This window comes from Phycodurus eques, chromosome 1, assembly GCF_024500275.1.
Source record: "Phycodurus eques isolate BA_2022a chromosome 1, UOR_Pequ_1.1, whole genome shotgun sequence".
NCBI classification, from domain to species: Eukaryota; Metazoa; Chordata; class Actinopteri; order Syngnathiformes; family Syngnathidae; genus Phycodurus; species Phycodurus eques.
Window position 1 is genome coordinate 6,085,136 of NC_084525.1, and position 25,913 is coordinate 6,111,048.

Here is a 25,913-nt window from a genome sequence, read left to right on the forward strand (position 1 = left end):
CCCTCAGGCGTCACTGCATCAAAAACCGACATCGATGTGTAAAGGATATCGCCGCATGGGCTCAGGAACACTTCAGAAAACCAATGTGAGTAAATACAGTTCGGCGCTACATCCGTAAGTGCAACTTGAAACTCTACTATGCAAAGCAAAAGCCATTCATCAACAACACCCAGAAACGCCGCCGGCTTCTCTGGGCCGAAGCTCATCTAAGATGGACCGATGCAAAGTGGAAAAGTGTTCTGTGGTCCGACGAGTCCAGATTTCAAATTGTTTTTGGAAATTGTGGACGTCGTGTCCTCAGGGCCAAAGAGGAAAAGAACCATCCGGACTGTTATGGACGCAAAGTTCAAAAGCCAGCATCTGTGATGGTGTGGGGCCGTGTTAGTGCCAATGGCATGCGTAACGTACACATCTGTGAAGGCACCATTAATGCTGAACGGTACATACATGTTTTGGAGAAACATACGCTGCGATCCAAGCAAAGTCTTTTTCATGGACGCCCCTGCTTATTTCAGTAAGACAATGCCAAACCACATTCTGCACGTTACAACAGCGTGGCTTCGTAGTAAAAGAGTGCAGGCCTGCAGTCCAGACCGGTTTCCCACAGAAAATGTGTGGCGCATTATGAAGCGTAAAATACGACAACGGAGACCCCGGACTGTTGAACAGCTGAAGCTGTACATCGAGCAAGAATGGGAAAGAATTCCACCGACAAAGCTTCAACAATTAGTGTCCTCTGTTCCCAAATGCTTATTGAGTGTTGTTAAAAGAAAAGGTGATGTAACCCAGTGGTAAACATGACCCTGTCCCAGCTTTTCTGGAACGTATTGCAGCCATAAAAATGATTAAAGATTATTTGCTAAAAACAATCAAGTTTATCCGTTTGAACATGAAATATTTTGTCTTTGTAGTGTATTCGATTAAATATAGGTCGAACATGATTTGCAAATCATTGTATTCTGTTTTTATTTATGTTTAACACAACGTCCCAACGTCCCAATTGGGGTAGTAGTATAAGACCATGTCCTGGAGCTGAATTTTCCTTAATTTGTTATTTTACAAAGATTTTATTTATAAAGATTGTATTTATTATGTTTTACATGAAGTGATAGTGTTCAGCAATATCTGAATGTCTCACATTCATGTTTTATTTTGTTATGTTTATTTTATTTGACGTTCATGCGCTGATTTAAAAAAAGATTTTTTTTCACTGAGTACTTTCTTACTCTTCGTCAAGCAATTATTTGGACTACTTTTTACTTTTACTTGGGTCATATTATTCTTAAGTAACAGTACTCTTTCTTGAGTACAATATTTGGCTCCTCTACCCGCCTCTGATTTAGAGTTGATGATAATAAAATGAATTATTAGCAAAATGAAAACTGAAAATGTATGTATTCTATTATTAAAACCAACTATTTTACATTTTGACTTTTTTGTTTTACTTCATCTCCGAGTGGCTTGACCCAACTGTCCGTTTTCAAAATCAAATGTGGCCCTTGCACAAAAAAGGTTGCCCACATCTGATGACAACAGCATCATTTTAAGGGTGGGCAGTAGAAGGGTCGGTAGTATTTACATTGTAACTCAAAAGTTTACTTTTTTCCCTCAAGTTTATAAATATCCGTTTTTTAATATTAACTTTTTTTTTTTTATTATTGCAAAACCCAAGATAAATACTTATAGTACAATCAGACACATTTCCAATAAACAAACAAAGAAAAAGATCACTTTGAACAGAAGTACACATTTTAACCTTCAACAGAATAATTTCAAGTTTATTTCATTTTTGTTTCACATGGAGCCCATACAGTAAGAATACAGCAGAATTCTGGAGAGTCTTGGATATTTTTCTTCTCTGACTTATCATTATCATAAATACTAATATGTATACATCATACACAATAAACACAGCACTATCCAAAGGTGTAGAGAGTATCACAAGACATCATTCACCACTAACAACAGAGTATATTTCATGTGAGCATATTTATAAGAGCTACAGAGAGAATAAAACTGTGTTTGGGGGGGAACAGGAGAAAAGTTGGAAATAAAGAGAGTGAATTCAGTGTTAACCGTTGGACCAAAATACTGGAGATGGACAAGGATTCATTCAGGCGAGGTCTGTGGAAGCAAAACTACGAAGGATGACTCATCTGCAACCACTTCAAACACAACTGGCAGGGCTGTTGAATTATCTTTATTGCCTAAATTGTGCTTTGCGTAACTGTCGATGGATCTAACATGCCGTTGTGTCACCGCGGAGTCTGCCGCCGTCCTCCGGCTTCTCAAATATGCTGAGGGATACCTCAGGGCAAGAGGAAGATGATGCGTGCAGTAATTTCACTTGCCATTCAAAGGAGGATTTTAGATGGGGAAAAAACATCTCTGGCATTTTGTTTGGACTACTTTAAAAGGTTTACCAGGGCAAGGTCTTAAACATGTACGATACCTTATTTTCAATTACCCACAGGTCAAGTTAATGTAAAGGGGGGAACAAAATTCTAGGACTGTGACTTACAACTTTCTGAACCGCACAAACAGGACAAAATTCACTGACAAAATCTGGCCGATACCCACAAATAAACACGGGCACTGCTAAAACGGACACTCACCGCCCTGATTAAGAATGTTCAAAGCACACAACAGCAGTTTGTGAAAGAGCACATGAACTAGAAGAGGCAATCAAGTATGTCACTAATTTTATCTTTAAGTGTTGGATTGGAAATATTCGCATGTCCTCTTGACAGCGACGGGGAAAAAAACCCCCCGGAGAAATAAAGTGGAAAACAAATCTACTTCAAAGCACTGCTATTGCTAAAAGTCACCTTTTATACACATAATTACTTGTTATTAATTTGGGTGCATGCAGTGTGAAGGCCTTCTCTTCAAATTGCTGATGATTATTTTTAGGCCAAATAAATCACCTTTTTGAGGTCCTTTCCCATATTCATCACCTCACAAAATGTTGCATTTGTGTTCATCCCGGTAAAAAAAAAAAAAAAAATGTACATTTGGTAGAGAATTGGATCGATACAATGCCACACCTGGCACTCCCATTTCTTTCAAATTCCACCCAGTTGCACCTACCAGCTTTTGTGTCCCACCAAGGTGGGCGTCAGAAAGCGAGGGTCAGTTAATTCTCTTTATAGTCCTTTCCATAAGAATTCATCGGCCTTCACCCTGCTTCTAATGCTACCGCAAAAAAAAAAAAGGCAATAAGAAAATCTAATGAAAAGAGTTGATGTCATGAATTAAAAACAAAACAAACAAAAAACAAAAAACATTGGTGTGAATACTGGACGGGAGAGGAGCTGAAGGGCAAAGGCCAAACTATGCACTCCTAGACAGAACCCAAATAAATCCAATTGAATAACTCTGTGCTCTACATTTGTTGTATAACAACTAACATGGAGTGCACAATTATTCAACGGAGTACATAGAATGTTGATATTTACACAGCACAGACAATACATTCTCTCAAGTTAAATATTACTACAATGTTTTTACCCCGCCCATAAATGTAAATCTTTTTTCCACGACAAGATTTCCTCTTAAATGTTCAAGGTCAATGAATGTTTTGGTATTTGTATTCAAGTTTTTCTCGTATAACCAAACAGACAATCCTCTGTTGTCTTCTATAGTTAAATACATCACGAGAATAAACATCATGTTACAGCAAAGACTCCAAGCCCTCCCTCCCTGACCCCTTCCTCATCCCTAAAGGTGGTCACGACCCACTTTTGGCCTTTCCACCCTCCCGCGTATAGCCCTCCCCCACCCCAACTCACATGTACACAAACAGACTAACAGACGAGTGCAGAAATGCAGGCGGCGGTTGAGCGCCGGAATCACAAGGTCACCCTGGAAAGAGGACGACAGGAAGTAGAGTAATCATTAACACTTTCATGCATGATTTATGAAAGCCTCACTCAGGAGTGTTTTTTTTTTTTTTTTTACTTTTCCAACATGAAAAAAAAAATCAGTCAGCTTAATTTTTTTTTTTTTTTTTTTTTTTTTTTTTTTAAATACACAGTTTTCAGTGGAATAGTGAGGTGATGGTCACGAGACTGGAAAACACGCGTTTTTCCTGAACAAACATTTTCCTCCGAGGGCAGCGTTCTCAGTAATGGAAGGATGCAAGTGCCACTTTGAAATTCATCCATCCGTTTTCGATATCGCTTGTCTTCATTAGGGTCGCGGACATAGGCGTTTGTAGCCCATTTTGGGGGGTGCTCCAATATCCCTAAAATGAATCCCAGCACCACTAAAATTTGAGATACAATGTACAAATTTCTTTCCACTCTATGTCCTTTTTTTAAACAAGCTAGACAATTGCATAACCATAGAGTACTTGGTTGAAATGTAATATTCAGGACCAAAGAGAGGATTTTATATATTAAGCATGGATCATTTTACACTTGACACTACGTCAGTCCCAACATGCACCTGTTTGGAAGCAATGAGTCCCAGCCCTGAAACAATGACTCCCTGCAATTTATCATCACGGAATACAGAGACAGTCACCCTATGCGATATCATGATTCTTGCATTCACGGTCCTACTATATTGCAAATTCTTATGACAGCTGTTACTCCATTTTTTTATACTGTTTGTACAATATTTTTGTGTTATCCATTGCTATCTCTCATTCAATATATTATCTGTTTCGTTTTTCATTTTATTTTTTCAGGACAATATATTTTCCCCAAAACTATAACGACACTATGGTTGATGTGTTTTTTGTTTTTGTTTTATGCCACTGATATAGTGACATTAGTAATTCAATTACATCCTTTTTCAGAACAATTAACTCGAAGAACATATTGAACATTCACATTGTAATGTGTAACAATAAATAAAATATATAAATAAAACACACTCAGGCTCTGTTCGCAAAAATTGCACTTGAACAAAGATTAAACATTGGGCTCCGTTTAACAGATTACACACATTCATTTCTTTAAATGCTGCTTTGTCAACATGTCCAATGGCTACATCTCTTACAATAGTAACACTATACTGTATATAATGGGAGCATACATGCGCCATATACGCTGTCACGTTTGTATTTGCATTGTTGGGCAAAGGGTTCCATAATTGCAAGCTGACGGAATACAAGAGATGTCCCACTGTGTTTTTTTTTTTTGTTCCCAGAATCCCAGCTGAAGAAATTGGATGGGACGGTTGCGTTTAAAATGGATTTTGTGGCTTTGAGGTTTTAAGCCGTGTTGTCTTTGTTGTAACTTTATACAAATTTCACATACCAGCTTGTTTGTGTTAGCGGGATGGCCGCGCTCATCTGGCTTGAATCCAAAATGTTCCCAAATGGTCGCGGTGGTGTTAGGCTTTGAAACTAATTCCATTATGCCGCTCAACTTTCTGTAACTGTGCAGCTACCGGCTTTCCCTTGGAAAACTTTGAAAAGCACGCACGCACGCGGTCAATGAAATTTCATTCATTGAACTCGTTTAGGTACAACACTGCCTACGGCCCTAATCAGGATAAGCGCCAAAGAAAATGGATGGATGGATTAATGTTACTGCTGTTATCGTGCCTCAGACCATCTGTGTGTTTGTCCTAAATACGATTTTAAAAAAAAAAAGGGTCAAATACAGTATGGCATTCACCCTTTAAATGGCTAATAATGGATTTTTTTCTTCTTCCACTCAACAGACACAAAGGTTTTCTCAAGGGTGATTGTGCAATCTTTTAGCATCACTTTTGGTATAAGATAACTCCAAAAGTGTTGATTATTAGCAAATAGCGGGGGGATGCAACTAATTGATACAACCTCAAAATATGTCTATAATTGCCTATATTAACTCATTCACTACCAGCCGTTTTCAAAGCAGAGTGCCTCATTGTGAGCAATTTAAGAGCAATTTCACTGATCTCTGAAGACCCGCAGAATATTATGTTCTGTAACAATACAAAAAAAAATAATTTACCAAAAGAAAGAGTAAATTCTCTTCTTTGACAAGAAAATATTGTTTCTTGCTTTTTTGTTCTTTCCTAATCAGCAGTAGAACATGGGTTGGTTTCACCCAAAACACCCATTTCTGACTAAAAAGAGAAGAAAACAAGCTTTTTGTGAAGAGAAACATCAAGCAGAACAGTGACTTTGACGCTAACACGTTTTGATTTTGTGAAACCTCGAAGTATAAAACAGCAAAAACAAGACTGAGAAAGGGGCTTTTAACAAAAACAAACAAAAATCATGGATACAACTAAGAAATGTGCCGTGGGCGACGCTGACTCTGCATGGCTCGAGTTTAATGTCAGTGGCTTTTCTTTCTGATGCAATGCTGCCATCTACTGGCATCTGTTTATCATTACAGTTATCCACAAGCTTGAATTTCTCAGACAAGCTGGCCCAGAATCTCTTACATGTCGAGCTGTTGAAAAACGCACTTGAGAAATATATTCGCAGATGGCAGTAAACTCTTCGATTCCACTTGATGAATTCAAACGTCTATGGCAGTGAATGAGTCGATCCCAACTTTGATCCCAAAACCCTTTAATATGATTTAAAACTCATCTTATAACATTACCCTTAAAAAATGGCTTACAGAAAAAAATTGGCTTTTTAATAGCCACAGAGCAGAGCAAAAACATGCACGTGGTGAAAACTCTATGTAACCTTCGTTAGCAATCCAGGCTAAACTAAGCTCTACGCTGACATAAAAAGATATTCATGAATGAAGCTGTATCATTTCAACATACTTCCTTGACACCAATTACTATTTTCATATTTACCCAGGGCTTTAGCCCCATCTTGTGGCATCATTGGGCCTTAAAGAAAGAGCTAAAAGTTTGTGACTAGCAAAACCGTGAATATGCAGGAGTTTACTGTAATAGAAGAGTAGGATAGAGTCATCATCATTTTCCTGTGCTCAATTAGGAAATAGCATGTGTTTTGTAAAAACATTGTGCTGTGTTGCAATCAGTCACTCACCATCTTGCAGCTGTGGCGTCAGCGCACAGGCTCACATTTGATTGGAGTAGGAGGTGGGCTGCTGTTCGTAGCCCTGGCTGTAGCCTCCGTCCTCGTTGTAGCCTCCCTGCTGGCCATATTCGGGTTGGTAGCCTCCCTGGGAGCCGGCGTAGGGGTCCTGCTGACCGTAGCCGGCCTGGGCGAAGGAATCGGGGGCGGGCTGCTTTTCCTGCGACGGCATGTACGTTCCCGCGAAGGCCCCCATCCAACCGGTCTCCTTGAAGACGAACCACAGGTTTCCTATCCACAGGATCAGGTTGATGAAGCCAAAAGCCTGAGGGCCACAGAGGAAGAGATATGTGACTTAAGTACTCATCCGCTCTACTTAAGTAGTACAGCTTAAATAACTGTGACCCACACTATGCAATACTTTTTTGTCTACTTTGTAAAACTTGAATAGCTTGCGTTTTACATACATACTTTCGTACTAACTTATCTACGACCAAATGCCAAGTTTCTGTCTTTTTTACATTATCTTTCCCTTACGTTTCTTGTAGTCATAATTGCTTTTTTAAACAAAAAAATCTTTGTATAAGTCGAGGGAAACTAGCAAAGTAAAAAATAAAATAAACAAATAAAATGTTTGAATCTTGAATAAAAATGTCTTGTAAAAATAGAAGTACATTTTCAAAACTCTGGCTCTCAAAGGGCTAATTTGCAAGTTTTAGTTTTCTTTTTTTGAGAAACCACCACGCTCGAATCAGATCGACCTGTCAGAGACAGAAGGCGTGACCGATGACGAGGTGTCAATCATTTACCATGCGTACTTAGGCACATACCTGCAGTCTCGTGCTGACCTGTTAGTTTGAGTTTCGGGAGCTTTGATGACTATTTTGGAATATCCACCACTGGAAAGTAAAAACAATGTCCATCCCCCGTTTGCTAACAACGACTAGCAAACGGAAGCAAAACGAAGGGACCTCAGGCAGCTGAGAGGATTCAGAAGTAATGTTGAATTAGCCTCAACTCTGCTGTGAGTTTATCACCTCTTTTTGATTTTTATCAATTGGACATTTAAAAAAAGAAAAAACAATTACACTACTAAATTACAAAACACACCATTACAAATAAGTGACGGTATCAACGTAGCAGCGGTGGCTAGCTAACCTTGGTCTAGTTCCAGTGCTAATGCTAGCTTAGTATTGTTAGCGATGCTATTTTGTTGAAGCTGGCTAGCCACTGTGGCGCAGTAAAACTGTTTTGGCATAAAAGGGGTACAGATCGTCCTTTCTGATTGACCTAACAGCTGAGCAGGACAAAAAAGACAAAAGAAAAAAACAAAAAAACGGGGATAAACTTGAACGCGGAAAAGCAAAGATGCACGATTATGTCCCATAGGAATAATGTACATAGAGCGGAAGATGTACATAGTGACCAGAGTCGAGAGTCAACTCGAGTGCAAGTGTCAACGACTCGAGCCTGGATCTGTGCAGTTGACTTACCACCGAAGTGTTGAGTCCGGAGACTTTGGGGTCGTAGCCCTCACGGCAGCGATTCTCTCGTTCGTCGCAGGCTGTGATGAGGGTGATGACTCTCTCGGGGTCGGTGGCCGTCTTCACATCGGACAGCCCTTTGGCCCAGGCGCAAGACGACACCAGCCACATGAAGGCGAACACCGCCGTCACTACAAAGTCCTGCCAGTCAACAAGCCTCACGTTTAACAGCGATAACTCTTCAGAACCCTTACATACTGTCTTTTTTATTTATTTTTTTAAATTATACACACTTAGGAAGTTCCAGATCAATTTTGAACCGGGGCCAATAATACCGTCATAATAATTGTCAATCAAATTCTGAACTTTTTCAAATGGATAAATGGATAATTATAGGTAATCCTTAATCAACGTTTTGAAGAAAATGGAAATTGTATTTTATATTTGCTAAATTGTACGTACTTTTACTTTAAAAGTACTTTAAAGGTATTTTACAGGTATTTTTTATAGGCGTAGATCTCTGCCTGTGTCAAGGCACCGTCTGACCTCCGTATGACTTCCGTTCCTGATGTTTAGTATGTAACTTTGTATGATCATTCTTTTGCTGCTTAACTGGTTCACTAACAGGTGCAGGTTCTGTGGGAACTTGTGCAAATGTGGTGGAAACATAGACAGTTTCACGCTCTCTCTTGAACACATTTAGCACATTCCCATTAAAATAAAAACACACGTTTTTGGAATGTACAGTTTCACAGTTTCAAGATTACCATCATTACCACTTTCTTTAAATTTAGCACACGCTGGTAAATCTAAAATCCATTTTAGTAGGCATGGGTCAAACTTGGCCAGGCACAGTTTGGGTGTCCCCAAACTTTGTAGTACCTGTACAAAAGAATGCCGAAGTGAAACGTTTTAATTTTTGTGTATTTGGGGGTCACTTAAAGAAAAGTAATAACATTCCAGGGTGAAAGAAGGACATTTAAGGTATTTTTCCATTGCTGTCCAATTTGACATGAAGAGCATGTAAGGGTTAAGGACCGTCCAAGACCTCCACCCATCCCACCCCTGCTGAGATGTGCAAAATGAGAAAGACTCACAATCTGGGGACCCTTGTTGTTTTCACGGTACTTCTCCAAGACAAAACAGTAGACAGAGAGGGCTGCCATGGAGTAGAGGAAGGAGAAGACACCGATGGTGACAAAGAATTCCGCTGAGGAAGAGTAGTCACCGACCAGGAATAGACGCTCAGGGTTCCCACCCTTACAGGTGGGGGCATCAAAGTATACCTGATGGAGCCTGAGAAAAGACAAGAATAGTAAATCGGATAAACCTTGAGAAAATCTGAAATGTCCCCTATTTATTACAGTTTGTCAAAATTGGCCTGCTTGTGTTGAATGAATCTGTATAATTTCACGTTATTACACAATAAATATTACCTTGTACATAGGCAAAAATCACCTTTGATTGCTGCTGTCATTGCAGTTGTTTTGAACTCTAGTGTATCTTACTGCAATATGTTACAAATCATTTAGTTAAGTCGTTTCTCAAACGTTTTACACCAACTACCAATTAAAAAATACTTACCGGTAGGTCAACGCTTATGACCAGCATTAACATAGACTAGCCTCGTAGGTATTCGGGAAAACTGAGATAGGGGTTTTATTCCTAACAGGTCTCTTTAATATTATTTTAAGCCGATGTAACATTACGCACAGTTTGGATATTTACACTGCGCTTAATTATAGAAAAAGAAACATTGCTTTACAGTCGGTGACTCCCTGCCACACATCAGACAACTGACCCCCGCACATATTTTACTGTGTTGTCTGTTGCCTCTTCGCCGTGTTGGTATTGCAAATTCAAATCTGTGCTCAATTGCCTTACCTGACTAAATAAAGGCCAAGTAAATACAATCAAATAAATGTTTCAAAACAAACAGTTCTTAAAGATTAAATTCAAATGTATTGAGTGTTCTGCTGGAGAAAAGACCTGAATTCCACCTCTCGGGATCATTTAAGGATTATCTTAAAAGTTAACTGAACTGAACTGTACTTAGGCAGGAAGCTGGCGTACCACTCGTGGTACGAGTACCACACGTTGAGAAACACTGCTTTTATTAAATAGGGCAACCACAAGCCATATCATTCCCATACAAGCCCATTCTGTTCAATGATTTCAGATTTTTTTATAACTTCATAATGGGCCTTGGTGTCAGGAGCAGAAACTCTCATGGGTGAGGTATTTGGAACACGATCAACAACAATAACAACAACAACAACGGCGTACCTGAATGGATATTCAAATTCTACTTCGATGCTGAGGTCACTGTCCGACCGGTTTTGACACTCCACGCTCATCTTGAACATGCCGGAGTAACTGCCGCATGTCGAGAAGGCGAAGATCGCAAAGATCTGCGAGGGCAAAGACAGGGTGAACATTTGACAGCGACTCAATATGACCACGCAGCCACGCATGTGAGCAAAGGTGGCACAAAGCAGCCCGACGCGTCGACCAACTGTGGCTGCGATAGCTGTTAAAAAATGTAAATAAATACAGCGTGATCGACACTTTCCGCCACTGTCGTCATGGTTACGCTTACATTTGTTTTGCTTTTCTGCAATTGCTTCGATTACTCTTTTCCCTTTGACCCGTGAAGGCCAGAGTGGCCACGGTGCAAATTATTGCCAGACATTTGCTTATTCAAACAGGTACGTGCAGGCTAATGTAACTTCTACCATAAAGTCACAGACACATGTTGCCCGTGTCGGGCGTAAATCTCGCATCTCCAAAACCAGTGACGTCGTTAGGCCTATTTTAGGGGGGCTTCAGCGTTTCAAATATCTGTCGCTTAAAGGGTTATAACACTGCAATGCAGATGCTTTTCATTGCCCGCCTATGGCGTTTTCCTATTACGTATGCCAAACTGCTCCTTGTTGCAATGAGAGTTGAGTTGAGTTCACTGCCACCGTACAGCTGATCCATTCTATTTTACAGTCGGTGCACAGAGCTGAGCGTTGTTGTGAGTCACGGACCGACATGAACACAAAGATCAACTCTCACGCGTTGCGCAGACACACAACAGATTAGACGAGGCCGACTATTTTTACCACGGCCTCGCTACACTGCAAGCCAGAGCCGATTGAACGGGAAATCCAGCTATTAATCTGAGTGAGGTGCTCTACCATCTGTCACCAAATACTCCACTGTAAAGCCAGCCACAATACACACACAACCACGCACGTGACCACACAGACCAAAACAATTTGCCTCACGCTATTGGCTCATGTGAATCACAACGAATTTCACACCACTTCTCTTGTCACTGTTGGTAAAAAGCCATTGAAAAGGGTTTGACACTCAATCCAAATACAGTGATGCTTTGCGATAGGAGCTGTCATTCTTAAACATGTTTTGCTTCAACTTGCAAGCAAAACATTTAAGATGCGAGCGCTGTACGGCGGCAGTGAAGGCAACTCAACTCAAAACGAGCAGCGGTTTGTTGAGTGAACAGTACTTCAAAAAGAGTTGACGCCAAAAGAAACATCAGACAAAGGGAATTACACGCGGTGTATTTAAAATAACCACATAACTTTGTCATAAAGTCCGCCAGCACAATGCTAACATGGACGAACTAATGAATAGCCTCGCTGTTGCATTGCTATAACCCGTCACAACAGATATTTGAACACAAACGGTGCATCAACACATTTAGACAGACGATATAGCAATAATCACAGGGATATATTCTTTATCCTCAGTGAAGAATTATGACTATTACTGCGGTTGATAGAGGAGTTTTGATATTCTGGTATGGGAGTATCTCTCGATTAATGTTCTGAGCTCCTGTTTCCCTGCCAGTGTTGTATCGGGGGGAAATAATGTTGCCCAGGGATAATTGCGGCAAAAGCTAACGTTGCTTAACTTCTCACGCTAATGCCAATTTGTGCTAATTAAGACCACAAACTAGTTGAGACAAAAGGTCAAATCACACAAATCTAAAAGCATACTTTAATTACCCAAGTCATTTTTAACTTGTGTGACAATATCAATAAAAAATACTCATGTGTTTGCTGAAAATTGTGTTTTCGTGTGTAGTTTCTCAGTCATCCAGGTCACGTAATCCACAAAGATTGAATTGAGGCAACTACACTCATCTTGTTTGTCAAATTGTTGTTTTTTTTTTTTCCAAAAATATCAAATATGACTTATTAGGCTAATGAAATACAAAATGAGAACACTTTAGGCCGCAACTCACATCCTGATGCCTCCAATCTACACTAATATGCTCGTGATGTCACGCACTAGGCCACGCCCAAAATTGAACAGTTTGTATTGCACATTGGTAGTTCTTTTGTTTGTATAATGTGAAAAAAAGCTTTGTAATTGCTTAGTGGTGCATTGTGAAATATCATTGCCTGAAATAAATGAATGAAAAAAAAAAGTTACAAGCTAAGTCACGTCCCTGTTTACTACTTTTGAAGGTTTTCCAATGTTTTTCCACTTCCTAGTCTGCATAACAGCATTTGAAGTGTTCAAATGCAAAAGCAGACATCTCCATTTTTGGGGAAGTAATTGATTAATTGAGTAAAATGTTGTTCCCCGCCCCCCATGGTTCCAGGTTAAAGATAATAATTTTTATTTTACCTCCCGTAATTTAAGGTAAGTAATATGTATGAAATAATTAAGACGCTAATTAAAAAGAAATCAAATTTATTGAAAGGATATTTGATGTCATTTTATAACAAAACCAGAAAACACCTTTAGCAATAATAATAATAATAATAATAATAATAATTGTAAAAAGTTCACATAACGGTAAATTAAACTGAAAAATGGTAAGCATTATGCTTACTCAATAAAAATTAATAACAGGTGCGTGTACTACAACTCCAATTTCTTGGTTTGGTTTTGCAGGGTGAAGAAATGCACCATTTAGCAAGGACGTGATAGGCAATCTGCTGATAGGCATGGTTCTGGTTTTATATTTTATCTGTTTTTTTTTTTAAATCTCTTGATGGCTTTGGAGTTTTAAATCTTGATTTCATTATCGCTCCAAAAAACAGTGAAGATTTCAAGAGAGTCAAACCACACCACAAGCATTTGGTACGCCAGCTGTATTTTGAAAGTGGAGGGGAAAAAAATAAATAAGAAAATCACTCAACAGCGAGGGATTTGCTGGTTAAGAGATTATCACGGCAGCAGGTAATACTTTAAATCAACCGTGCAAGAGTAATGGAATGGTATGCACGAGCGGACTGGATCATGGAGCTTGAGCCTTCTGTAGCATTGTCACTGTAACGCGACAATAGACAGTAGAAGTCGCGTCGAATGTAAACATGAGCCTTCCAACAGCAGACATTTTATGGCGATGCATGAATGGAAGGAGGAGTGATGAATTAGAAAAGGGGGAGCTGCTGGGATGAGAGAAGCAATGGTGTTCGGTACCATGGTAACGCTATTGGCAGCGCCACACAGCAAGAGGCTGGTTTCTATCCATGCTGGCATGCTGGATGAATGTCAGCTCGACTGTGGTGAGAAGACACACAGTTCCCTCTAAAAAAAAAAAAAAAATCACACACACACACACAAACCATCTGCCTGCTATTGCTTTGCTCACATTTTATAGGCCTATTTGAAGTCAATCACATACACAAGAAAATCAATGTGAAGGGTTGGGTGGACAAAGAATGTGACGCTGACGGTGGTCTTTTGAGAGGGCAAACATCAGAATAGATCAGATCAGATCTTCGGACCGATGCGACCTTGAGCTGACACCACGATATTTCCAAGTTTGAATCAAATATCATTCTACTGTACAGAGTGAGGATAAGCGGTTCAGAAAATGGATGGTGGAGGTACATCTCAATAAATAAGAATATGGTCGAAAAGTCAATTTATTTCAGCACTCATACATTATATCGATTCATTAAACAGTTGGGAAAATACTTTGGAGAGGGCAAATTCCTGGCCAATTTCTACGTTAAAAATCATTTTCTTTGTTTCTTGATTGTCTGTTATGTAATAATTCTAATTTCTGGAGCTGTCGAATTTTGGGTTTTCATTTGCTGCAAGGCAGGGGTGTCAAACTCATTTTTGACGCGGGCCACATCGTGGTTTATGGTTTCCTGCCGAGCGCCGTTGTGACTGTGAAAGCATATACTGTGAATGTATAATTGCCTCGTATTACAAATATACAACAAATTGATAACTAGTTTTGAAATCAGAAGCTAATGAAAACTGCTCAACTTTTATTCATCTTATTTTGAAAGGGGAACTGGTAACAAAAAAATGATTGAAATTCTCAACCTTATTAAATGTGAAAATAATTTGCAATTTTGATGTTTTCGCAAGAACCATGGTTTGCTTTTACTAGGCCACTTTAAATGATGTGGCGGACCGGATCTGGCCCCCGGGCCTTGAATTTGCCACCAGTGCTGTAAGGTATCATCATTCAAAAGTATACATATAATGCCTATTTTTAAAAAACAAAACATGAAATATTCATATTATATTTATATACTCTGAGTGTGCGTAGTGCATCTCTACAATATGAGTGGCCCCTTTTAGAATTGAACTAAATGAAGCTTTTGTCACTATTCTAATTTATTGAGATGCACCTGCATTTCCTATAAGCGCTCATCCTCATTACGCTCGCAGGTGAGAGGTGGGGTGCACCCCGGACTAGGTTGCCAATCACAACAAGCAGCAGTTTGGCAGATAAAGTGAATAAATATCCGTTCAAAAGAGGCTTCGAGCTGTTTAACGCCACTCCCGGTTGAGCTTTACGGTCAAACTAAACATCCACGTTGCGCTTTTAAAACAACCACAACGCTTGGCTTCAAAGGCTGCTAGATTCATACTCACATTTAATGGGAAACGCAATTGACGGGCTAACGAATAGCATCGGTGTTGCAGCATTATAACCCTTTAACCAATGGATAATTGAACACGAACGGTAAAGCAACACTTATACACAGACAATATAACGATACTCACAGGCATATATTCTTTATCCCCTGCGAACAGTGATGGAGTGCTATTTAAAAACACATAAAATGTTTTTTGGGGGGTGGGTGGGGGGGGAGGGGGTGAAACAGATTAATGGCATTTCCATTCATTTCAATGGGGAAAGATGGTTTGTGATAGGACTAATTAGAGTTACGAGTGTGGTAAAGGAAGAAATGAAACTCAAATCTCAAGGCACCACTGTACGCCCCAAAATTTGAGATATGAGTGTGCTTCATCTAGATGCCCACCGCCAGCAAACTTCAAAACATCTGCCTCCCCCCAATTCCCATCAGTGTAAGGGCTTCTGATGGCAAACGAATCATTTCTTTACAGATACTGTATGCCTTTCATCATTCACTCCGTGTACTGCGTCATCTTTTCTCACGATCGCAATACACGCTAACGCCTACCGCGAAGCACAGTGTTGTACCTGAGCGCGTTCAATGAACGAACGTTCATTGAACTGAACGTAGTTCATTGCTGCCTGATGGAAGTTACTGAGAACATTCTGGCGTCAAAGAACAGGGTTTTGAACGTCAGTTCGTTTCCATTCAACAGTGCCAGGTTTTGTTAGGGACTTCCAGGACAACCGGTCTGGACACACTATATACAAGCCTTCACATGCCTGAGGACAAACGCCGTATTTGGCAACCGCCATTCATGTGTACATTCGGTAGGCACGTCGCAGCAGGCTGCGTGCGTGCGTTCAGGGTTGTTTTGTAATGCAGTACATTATTGTCAAAATTGATAACTACAAAAAAATATGATTTGTATCAGGTGGCTTTAGTTAAGTGCAATCAGGCTGTCATTTTGTTTTGTAATATAAGAATAAGTTGGTGACGGTGTAGTGGTGCACTCGCCTGACTTTGGTGCGGGCAGCGTGGGATCAGTTCCCACTCAGTGACGGTGTGAATGTGAGTGCGAATGGTTGTCCGTGTCTATGTGTGCCCTGTGACTGACTGGCGACCAGTTCAGGGTGTAGTCAGCTGGGATAGGCTCCAGCACCCCGCGACCCTAACCGGGATAAGCGGCGTTGACAATGGATGGAATATAAGAAGAGATGCATTATTTTGTTTATATAGTCAACCCAAGCTGCGAGGAATGCAAAGTTATCACTGTCCTTTCTCCATTGTTGCTGGCATACTGTGTTGCATGTTTTGTTTCCATTTTAGGGACAAAAGTCCTGTTTTTGTTTTAATTCCTCATTTTAAAAAACACTATCCGAGGAACAAGATTTTCCTCATGTTTTTGAGATTGTAGGTTGAAAGCTGCAGCTGGCGACTCGTGTGAACTGAATGGGTGCCAATAATGAGGAAATTAAATGCCAGTGTTTTGAGGGGGATAGCCTCTCAGCAACATATTAAAAAAAACGAACTATGAACTAGTTCATTTTTGGAAGGATGAACTGTACTTTGAACTAGTTCGCGTGGAAAAACAACTTTATCTTCTACTCAAAAGCTGTGCTGATCTCAAATCCAAAGCGACGCGATGCCGCCATCTACAAGGATCTGTGAGTCAATCCAGTGGTTTACAAACCTGAAATTCACAGACAAGCTGGGCTAGATCCTATTCCACGCCTATCCGATGAAAACACGTACTTGATGAATATGCCGGTGGCAGTAAAGCGTCAGATTCCAGTTGACGAATATAAACGTCCATGGCAATAATTGGGCGGATGATCAATTCATTTTTATGCCCTTCCCTAATTATAAGGATTTGTGGCACACATGTGACTTTGTTTTGATTCTTCATTTAAAAAAAAACCTGCAGAAAAAAAACAGATACACTGGTGATTTAAAGCTCAACAAAGAATGGCGGGCAGGCAGTTAGTAATTCCCAAAGTGTGCGTGGCTGAGCTTCACATCAGCTTTATTGGGGAACCCGACGTCTTATTACATCCGTCAAATCGCTGCTTTGTCAGCACAGTTCCCCCGAGACAGGAAGAGGGCGGTAGGTGGGCAACGCTGCGTGAGTCAAACACGCAGGAAGCTGTTGCACAAAGTTGCCCTCAGACACATTTGCAACGCACACTAGTATCATTTGCAATACGCTTATCTTTCATGCATGAATTATGACAACATGCCTCGGGATTTTTCCTTTGTTGAACTCATGTTTTCCATATTGTTAACATATTCTAATACTGTTAAACGCGTTGCAAAAACAATGAACAAGAACAGCTATTCAAAAGCAGTTTTCCTCTATATGCATGAGTCTTCATGTCAATCATGAGGCACTAGAGCCGAAGCCTGTGTGTCACCACATACTGTACACTGCCACCTTCTGGTCAGGCTAGGGAACGAGCCCTGCTGCGAAGAGCCAAACGCTGCTAGTGAATGAAGCTCCTCCCCTCAGTTCAATATAGTTGCTTGGCACCAAGTTGCCACCAGATGGTGCCAAAGCAATACAGTGGTGCCTCGATACAAAATTAATTTGTTCCGGGACCACGCTTGCAATTCTAAACACTCGTATTTCCCCCCCACTGAAACGAGTGGAAATGCTGTTAATCTGTTCCAGCTTCCCCGCCCCCCAAAAATATTTTTTTGGTCATCTGTATTATAATGGGGAAAAATAGCTCTCTGGAATATTGTACACTCCAATTAATTAGAATGTAAATAATGAAAGTGTTTTTGTCACTATTTGACTCGATACAGTGGTCGGTATGCTGCTCTTTGTCTTGCACGCTTTAGCCACTTGGGGGCAGTATAATACAGACATACAGATATACATGGAGACAGGAGCCGTCACAATTCCTAAGCAGTAACATAAGTCGTTCTTCACAGAGGATAAAGAATATATGCCTGTGAGTATTGTTATATTATCTGTCTACGTGTTTCTTCATCAAGGACGTTCAAATGCCCGTTGCTTAAAGGGTTACAATGCCCTCATAAAGAGGCTATTCAGTAGCCCGTGCATCTATGGTGTTTCCCACCATATGTTAGCATTAGCCTTAAGCTAGCAGACTTAAAAGCTATCTATGTGGTTGTTTTCGATACACAAAGAGTAATTATCTTTGTTTTATGTTTAGTTTGAAACTAAATTTCAACTAGGAGTGGCAAAAAAAAAACAAAAAACAAAACAGCTTGCAGGTGCTTTTTTCTTAAAGAATTGTTCACTATTTGCCAAACTGCTGCTTGTTGTGAAATGAGTTGAGTTCACCGCCGCCATATAGTTCTCCTATCTGTAGTTTATGCTTGGAAGTCAAAGAAAGAAAACAAAAATTGTCGGGAAACTTGTAAGTTGAGTCACTCTTATCTCAACGCACCACTATATGTTTTTTTTATTTTATATATTAGACATGGCTTTGGCTTGAGCACAAAAACAGTGAATAGGTGACGGACGGACGGACGGGCGGACGGCCACATAGATAGATAGATTTTTATGATAGCTTCCTACAATATTTTTTTCTGTTTGTGGTAAGCCTTCACTCGTCCTTCCCCTCCTGGCGCCACACATTGTGTGCCGCTGCTTACGCACGCCCATATTAATCCCGAAAGAGGAGCAACTCCTCCTCTGCTCCGACAGATGATTCACAGGCTGCGGCTCGCGCGAGTCAGGCTGCTGATCGGCGGTTGGCTCGCAGTGACCCGGGAGGGCCGCGATGAGGTGCTGGCACACTCGCGCAGCTCCAGGGAAGGACCACAAAGTCACGACGACAGAGTCATGACAACAGAGGCACGCGGCGCAGCCGTGCCTCGGGCGGCGCTGCGGAGCCAAAATCTGTGGTGTCCAAACGACGGCTCGGAGACCGTTTGCGGCTTGATGTCAATTTTTTTTTAGCGGGCCACAGCATTTACTAAAACTCATGGCCCATACATTATGTATGCGAGGGCATTACAATACCTTAACTGCTCCATTTTTTTCTCCAGCAGTTGCATGTCAGAAGCTCGCTTGTAAGTCCAATTTTGGCTCCCATCACAAAGCAGAAAAATGAACCATTGCATTTCATAGTGTTCATGTAATCACATATTATTCATTGTTTTTTTGTTTTTTTTTTAAATCAGCTAAAAATTCTAACATATACATCATTCATCACGCATAAAGAGAAATAAAAACCCTTAGGTGCATAATGCCGAGGGAGGTTGTAATAATGCGTTAATGAAGGCGTCCGTTCAAGTAATTAATTTGATGCAATTTGCACGATATGATGAGCACAACACATCTTCACTCTCACTTGGGTTTTGCCGGTCTGCTCGAATAATTACCAGAACTATTCTTTCTTTCTTTATTTCTTTCTTTCTTTCGCTCTCTCTCTCTCTCTCTCTCTCTCTCTCTCCCTCTCTGTCTTGTCATCTGTAGTGTAAAGGAAGAAACATTTACATCGGAGCCCGAAGGCTCTTAAGTGTGAGCATGCGGTGTGGAGCCAACACATCCTGAGTGATTGCCAAAGGGAAAAGCCACCTTTGACGAGATGCTGCAGAACCACAGCTGTGTTTGTTAATTGCCGCTCACCCCATAGCCGACAACACCCTGCCCCCTCCCCCAAAATCATAAATGACTTCATCCTCACATCGAAGCGTCCGCCAAGAACAGACCGCCGCAGTTTTCTGGCTCCAGCGTGCGGCGAGGGGAGGGGGGGGGGGGGATGCGCTAAGCAAACAGGAAATGAAATGAAGCGACAACACAGAGGTCACGTCCTACAGTATACTACTCAATAAAAGACCAGCCCCGTCTACCGTTGACGTCCATTGAACAGGCCAACCATCACTACCACAGTGATAGTGAGGCTAAGGAATGCTTGGGGGGGGGGGGAAACAGATGTGCTATAGACTTTTTTTTTGCATAATGTTTGCAAACAATAGGTGCCAGAGGACTTCGGAGTGACAGAAAATGGAACTGAAAATAATAATAATAATAATAATAATAATAACTTGTGTTTGGGGTTGCCCCACCAGATACAGCGGGATAAAAAAGTATGTCAGCCCTGAAGATTTTTCTTATTTTATTTTTGCATACATTGGTCATCAACTGTACTCTTGTGTTGACCCACAAGAGGGAGACATTCACCAGGGGTGTGTATCTTCAAGGGCAGGGCAGGAAATGGAAGAGTCCAAAGGAATTGTTGGCTTCAAAGGGCGTGGTTGTTGGCTGTTTGATGTGAAAACACTCAGTTTATATGTGCGGAGTAAAGTGACATTACTGGTTCTCGTATCCCCGTCTTATTATTTACCACATCTCCACAGTTTGATCTTCATCTGAATCACAAGAATAAACAAACAGTCTGCTTAAATGAATACCACACAAAAAATACGTTTTCAATTTTTATAGAAAATAATGCGCCAGCACGCCCATGACCCTAGTGAGGATAAGCGGTACAGAAAATGGATGGATAGATGGATGGAAAATGGAAACATTCACAGGACAGGGAAGAAAAAGTAAGTGAAGCCTTGGATTTAATAACTGGATGACTAATAACTGTTGCAGCTCCGCAAGATTCTTGGGAGGTCCGGCGTGAATAACTCTGTTGAGGTCATGCCACAGCATCTCAATTGGGTTGAGGTCAGAACTTTATATATAAACTTGTATAAAGCTGGAAAATGTTACAAAAATGGTGGCGGGAGCATCAAGGTATGGGCATGCTTAGTTCCCACAGGGCCTGGACATCTTGCTATCATCAATGCTAAACTTCATTTTTCTTTAGCAAGGTACAGCATTTTGCAGAAGGTCATCTATGCAACAGTTGAAGCTCAAGAGAATGGATGTTGCAACAGGGCAATGACCCAAAACACAGGAGCAAATCAACATCAGAATGGCTTCAGAAGAAAAAAATACTGGCCCGGTCATAGTCCTGACTTCAACCCGATTGAGCTGCTGTGACATGACCTCGAGAGAGTATTGGTGTGGTATTGGTTTAAGCATACTTTGTTTATTCTGTGATTCAGATTGAGATCAGATGACATTGGAGGACAAATTTATGCAGACATTTAAGAAACTCCAAAGGATGAACATACTTGTTCCTCCCACTGTATACCCCAAAAGGTTGATGGTTTCCCTGTGAGGAAAATGTCTTCCTTTGTTGTCTTTGGGTAATTTAGCAAAGCATAATGTCTGCTAGTCGACAACAACCGCTATCAATTTCAGCAGCAAAAGAGCCATTAATCCGAGCAACAGAAAAGTCAATGAATTAGCCAGTCTCTCAATGATCATGTTAACTACGTCTGAAGTTCCACCACATCTATCTGTTAGTAAACTTACCTATTGAAACATAAATTATGGACGGCGTTTTGTCTTCCTTCCAGGCAATTTACCTCACAAAACATCTTTTTGACTGACATTCAACACATTAAATTTACAGCAGCTAAAATTAGGAAAGAAAGCAAAAAAAAAAAAAATGCATCTGTCAAATCATTTACGCTGTTTTCTCAGTTACTCTGCGTTGATCAAATGAGACGGAAGGGTTTGTTTTATTGTTGGTGCAATTTAGATTTGCCTCGAATAACGAAAAAACGCCAACAGCAAAAGAATGCGAATAGTGAAAAACCATGAGAAATGTCACTAAAAATGTGTATAATTGCCTATCTAGTAGAACCTCGCATATGCGCAGGTCAGCATTCACAGTTTCACCTCTTTGCATATTTTGGGGAGAAACCTATCACGTTATTCACAGAAACCTCACGCTTATGTGCAATATTTGGTTTCTTCCAGATCCCCCATTTATTTGCGCTTTATGGGGGAAAGAAATTCCCTCCAATGTAGTTTTTCATTGTAATTCTAATGATTGTCAATTATTTGTGGATTTTTGCTATTTTTGCTCGTAATAGCGGGGGTCCACTGTGTTAATATTTCTAAACCCTGATCCCAAACAGTTTAATCACATTAATAGCATTTCAAACTCATCTTACAACATTAACATTGAAAATAAATATCTTACAGATGATCTGAAAGACGCATCCTGCAAGATGCAAAAACTCGCCATCACAACCCAGGCTTAATTTAGCTCCTCCCCGACGTACCAAATTTGTCTCCGAGTTGTGATGTATCACTTCGACATACTTGCCCTGACAGCAATGACGGTATTTGGAGAGTCCTTTGGTGGAAGCTGAGGGCATTTTAGAAAACGTGCGAAAAGACACTCATAGGTGACGCCCATGTCTAATTGAGATCAAATCATCACCATACAGTGCATATGCAACCCAAACAGAGAAAGACAGAGACAACTTACCCATTGGAGGACTTTTATAAATCCCAGTGGTTGCTTGATTATTGTGAATTGCCCTTGGGCCACCAACTGTGAAACACACACACAAAGCAAAGCAAAGCAAAGCAAAGCAAATGTATTTATATAGGGCATTTAGTACACAAGGTAACTCAACGTGCTTTACATGATCAAAAGGACTTTAAAACAAAAACAGCTTCTAAACAAAGAGAAACATTTAAAGTACAATTAAAACAGCATACAGTCCAAGAAATATCATTTAAAAGTGGAAATGCTCTAAAAAGCATGAGAATTTTTTTGTTTTTTAACCCCGGGCTTCACAACATTCACACTTGGGGCTGACATCACTTCTGCTGGCAACTTTATTCCATTTGCGTGCAGCATAATAGCTAAATGCTGCTTCACCATGTGTGCTCCACTATTTGACCTGAGTCTGTCGATCTCAGAGCCCTACTGGGTTTTTAATACCATTAACATTTCTTTCATGTATTCAGGACCTAAACCATTTCATCCATCCATTTTCAACACCGCTTATCCTGGTTAGGGGCGCCGGAGGCTATCGCAGCTGACTTCGGGCGAAAGGCGGACTACACCCTGAACTGGTCGCCAGTCAGTCGCAGGGCACATATAGACACGGACAACCATTCGCACTCACATTCGCACCGTCACTGAGTGGGAACTGAACCCACGCTGCCCGCACCAAAGTCAGGCGAATGTACCACTACACCATCAGTGACATTGGGCCGAAACTATTTAGTGATTTATAGATCAGTAGCAGAACTTTAAAAGCTATTCTAAAACTGACTGGGAACCAGTGTAGAGACTTTAGAATTAGAGTAATATGCTCTGACCTCTTTGGTCTGGTCAGAACCCGAGCTGCAGCATTCTGAATGAGCTGCAGTTGTTTAATGCTCTTTGGGGGAGTCCAGTAGAAAAGACCATTACAATAGTCAAGTCTACTTGCGATAAAAGCATGGAAGAGCTTCTCCTGGTCTGGAAGCCTTCAATATGGATATGTTCTTCAGATGGTAGGAGTAAAAAAAAAAAATCTTCTAACATTTTGCAAAGTGATTGGTGGCTCCTTGGCAGCTTTGTTCTCCAACCTTCAAATAATTGGACCTATTTGATACCAGAGTATCACAAGGGTCGGCGCGGTGTGCTCCTGGTTAGCACGTGTGTACAGTTCTGTTGTATTTAACTTTTATGTTCAATACATTGGTATTTAATCTTGTTTTTAAAATTTTTTTATTTCGTTTTATGTCACTTTTCTGCGTAACACAGTCTATACGAATCATTTTTAAAGTACAGTTTTTTTTAATTCCCTACATTTAAGCACAAAGTTAATGTTCAGACTGTGAATAATGTTACGGTGGCTTACAAAAATATTCAATATACTTTTAAGGAATAAAACCTCGGTCTGTTTGTTTTTGATGAACACTATATTTAATTTCAATGTCAGTCGTGGTGGTAGAGTGGTGCCTTGAAATACGAGAGACTTGAAATATGAGTTTTTCGAGATACCAGCAGTCGTTCGGCCGATTCTTTGCTTTGATTTAAGAGGAAAAACTTGACATACGAGCACTCTATGGTGACGGTGAACTCGGCTAATTTCACAACAAGCAGCAGTTTGTTAAAACAAACGACCAATTTTTCCAAAAACAGACTTTGAAGTGTTTAATGCCAGCCCCAGATGAAGTTTACTCCAAAACTAAACAAAGATATTTACTTGTGTATTGAAAATAATCACATAGTTTAGCCTTAAGTGCGCCAGCTTAACGCTTAAGCATGAAAACAAATTGAACAGAAAAAGTGACGCAACACATGTAGACAGACAATATAACAATACTCACTGGCATATATTTTTTATGATCTGTGAAAAACAGCTAATATTATTGCAGCTACTGAGTCACTTAGGGTATGTTTGGAAATTCAGTCTGACGCTCTCACTGTACTCTTGAGAGTGTTGTGTTCAGAGAGGCTCCATTTTCTTGGATTTTACGAACGAGCGTGCTGGCCATTGGCAGGGATACGTCGGTGCGTCCGCCGTATTGAACGTGTCAGTTCTGCCTGTAAACATCTCGAAATCGAGTCCCCCAATCACATTTCGCTGAGGGCCTCATGGAGGTGTGTCTGTGTGTGTGTCTGTGTGTGTGTGTGTGTGTGTGTGTTGTCAGCATTACAATTAGACAAAGCTGATTAACGGTCGCAGCAGCCATTTGTAGCCTGTGTTTATAAGAAGCAGGCAAAAACTACACTTGGCAATATGTGTCCTTTTGAAGCATCATAAGGGTGCGATGTGTGTGTGTGTGTGTGTGTGTGTGTGTAGGCTGGTGGGTGGTGGTGGTGGGGGGGTCGTTTGTTGCATTTGTGCGCAGGTGAATGCGACACCGCAGAACAGGCGCAGCGTTATTTCGTAAATGGCCGCACGTCGAGATCGAAGAAGATGGCGAGCAAATAAAGGCAAATCGCGACGGATGCCTCTGATGTCATCGCCCGGGAAATCCTCACGACGCGCCTCGATCATAATAACAATCATCAAAACACAACTAGGGGGCTTCTATTTTGAGGGCCCACACTGCGGCTATATGCAGTAAGGGGAGGGGGTGGGGGTGGGGGCTTCTGTACAGAAAATGAACCCTAGCTTGTTGTCCTAGCAACAGCGGGGCTAATTGAGGGGGGGGGGGGGGGTGCAGTGGCAATCAACTGGCACAGTTTTGTGGGAGGAGGCCATAGAATATCTCATCTGTGGCTATCCTTCCTTCACATCTTTTTTTTTTGTATTTTTATTTTTTTGCAAATAGTCGACGGGCCCGCTCGTTCGTCGTTCACTGCAGCAGGCGGGGGGGGGGATGAAAATAATGATAATCATCGCGCCGTAATGTCCAATATACATCATACAATGGAATGTACTGGAAGTATTTTATTTTAAAAAAAAATAAGCATCGATGCAGCATCAAGCATTTTCGACGCCCGATGGAGCAGAACGAAACATTACGGGTCTTAAAAAAAAAAAAATAATAATAAAAATGAAAAAATCTCAAACCCCCCCAACTCAAAAAACGCGCTTGTAATCCAATAATGAAAAGGAGCAAATTGATGATAACCTTGCGAAAGCCTTACCTGGTTGACGACATCCATGTTGGCCGCTTACTCGCTGATAAGAGGATGAGAGGGGCGGAGGCGTCTCATCCGGAACAGCCCAGGGAGGAAAACGCTCAAGGAGGAAGAGCCGGGCACTGCGTCACGAGCTGGGGAGAGGACGTGCGTGCCGTGAAGCGTCGTGACGTCAGAGGGGCTCGTCCAATCGCGGCGCGGCCTTTAT

General features: G+C 40.9%; 1 protein-coding gene across 1 annotated transcript; it reads right to left on the minus strand.

Annotated features, from left to right (window-relative positions):
- Nucleotides 1–1,757: 1,757 nt before the first annotated feature.
- sypb (synaptophysin b) lies at nucleotides 1,758–25,806 on the minus strand. Its single transcript, XM_061674351.1, has 7 exons — nucleotides 25,712–25,806; nucleotides 22,598–22,663; nucleotides 10,717–10,841; nucleotides 9,528–9,726; nucleotides 8,440–8,631; nucleotides 6,959–7,271; nucleotides 1,758–3,864 (listed from the first exon to the last, which is right to left on the minus strand). The coding sequence occupies exons 1-6, from the start codon at nucleotides 25,727–25,729 to the stop codon at nucleotides 6,990–6,992; spliced, it is 882 nt and encodes a 293-aa protein (XP_061530335.1). The 5' UTR covers nucleotides 25,730–25,806; the 3' UTR covers nucleotides 1,758–3,864; nucleotides 6,959–6,989.
- Between the last annotated feature and the right edge of the window lie 107 nt (nucleotides 25,807–25,913).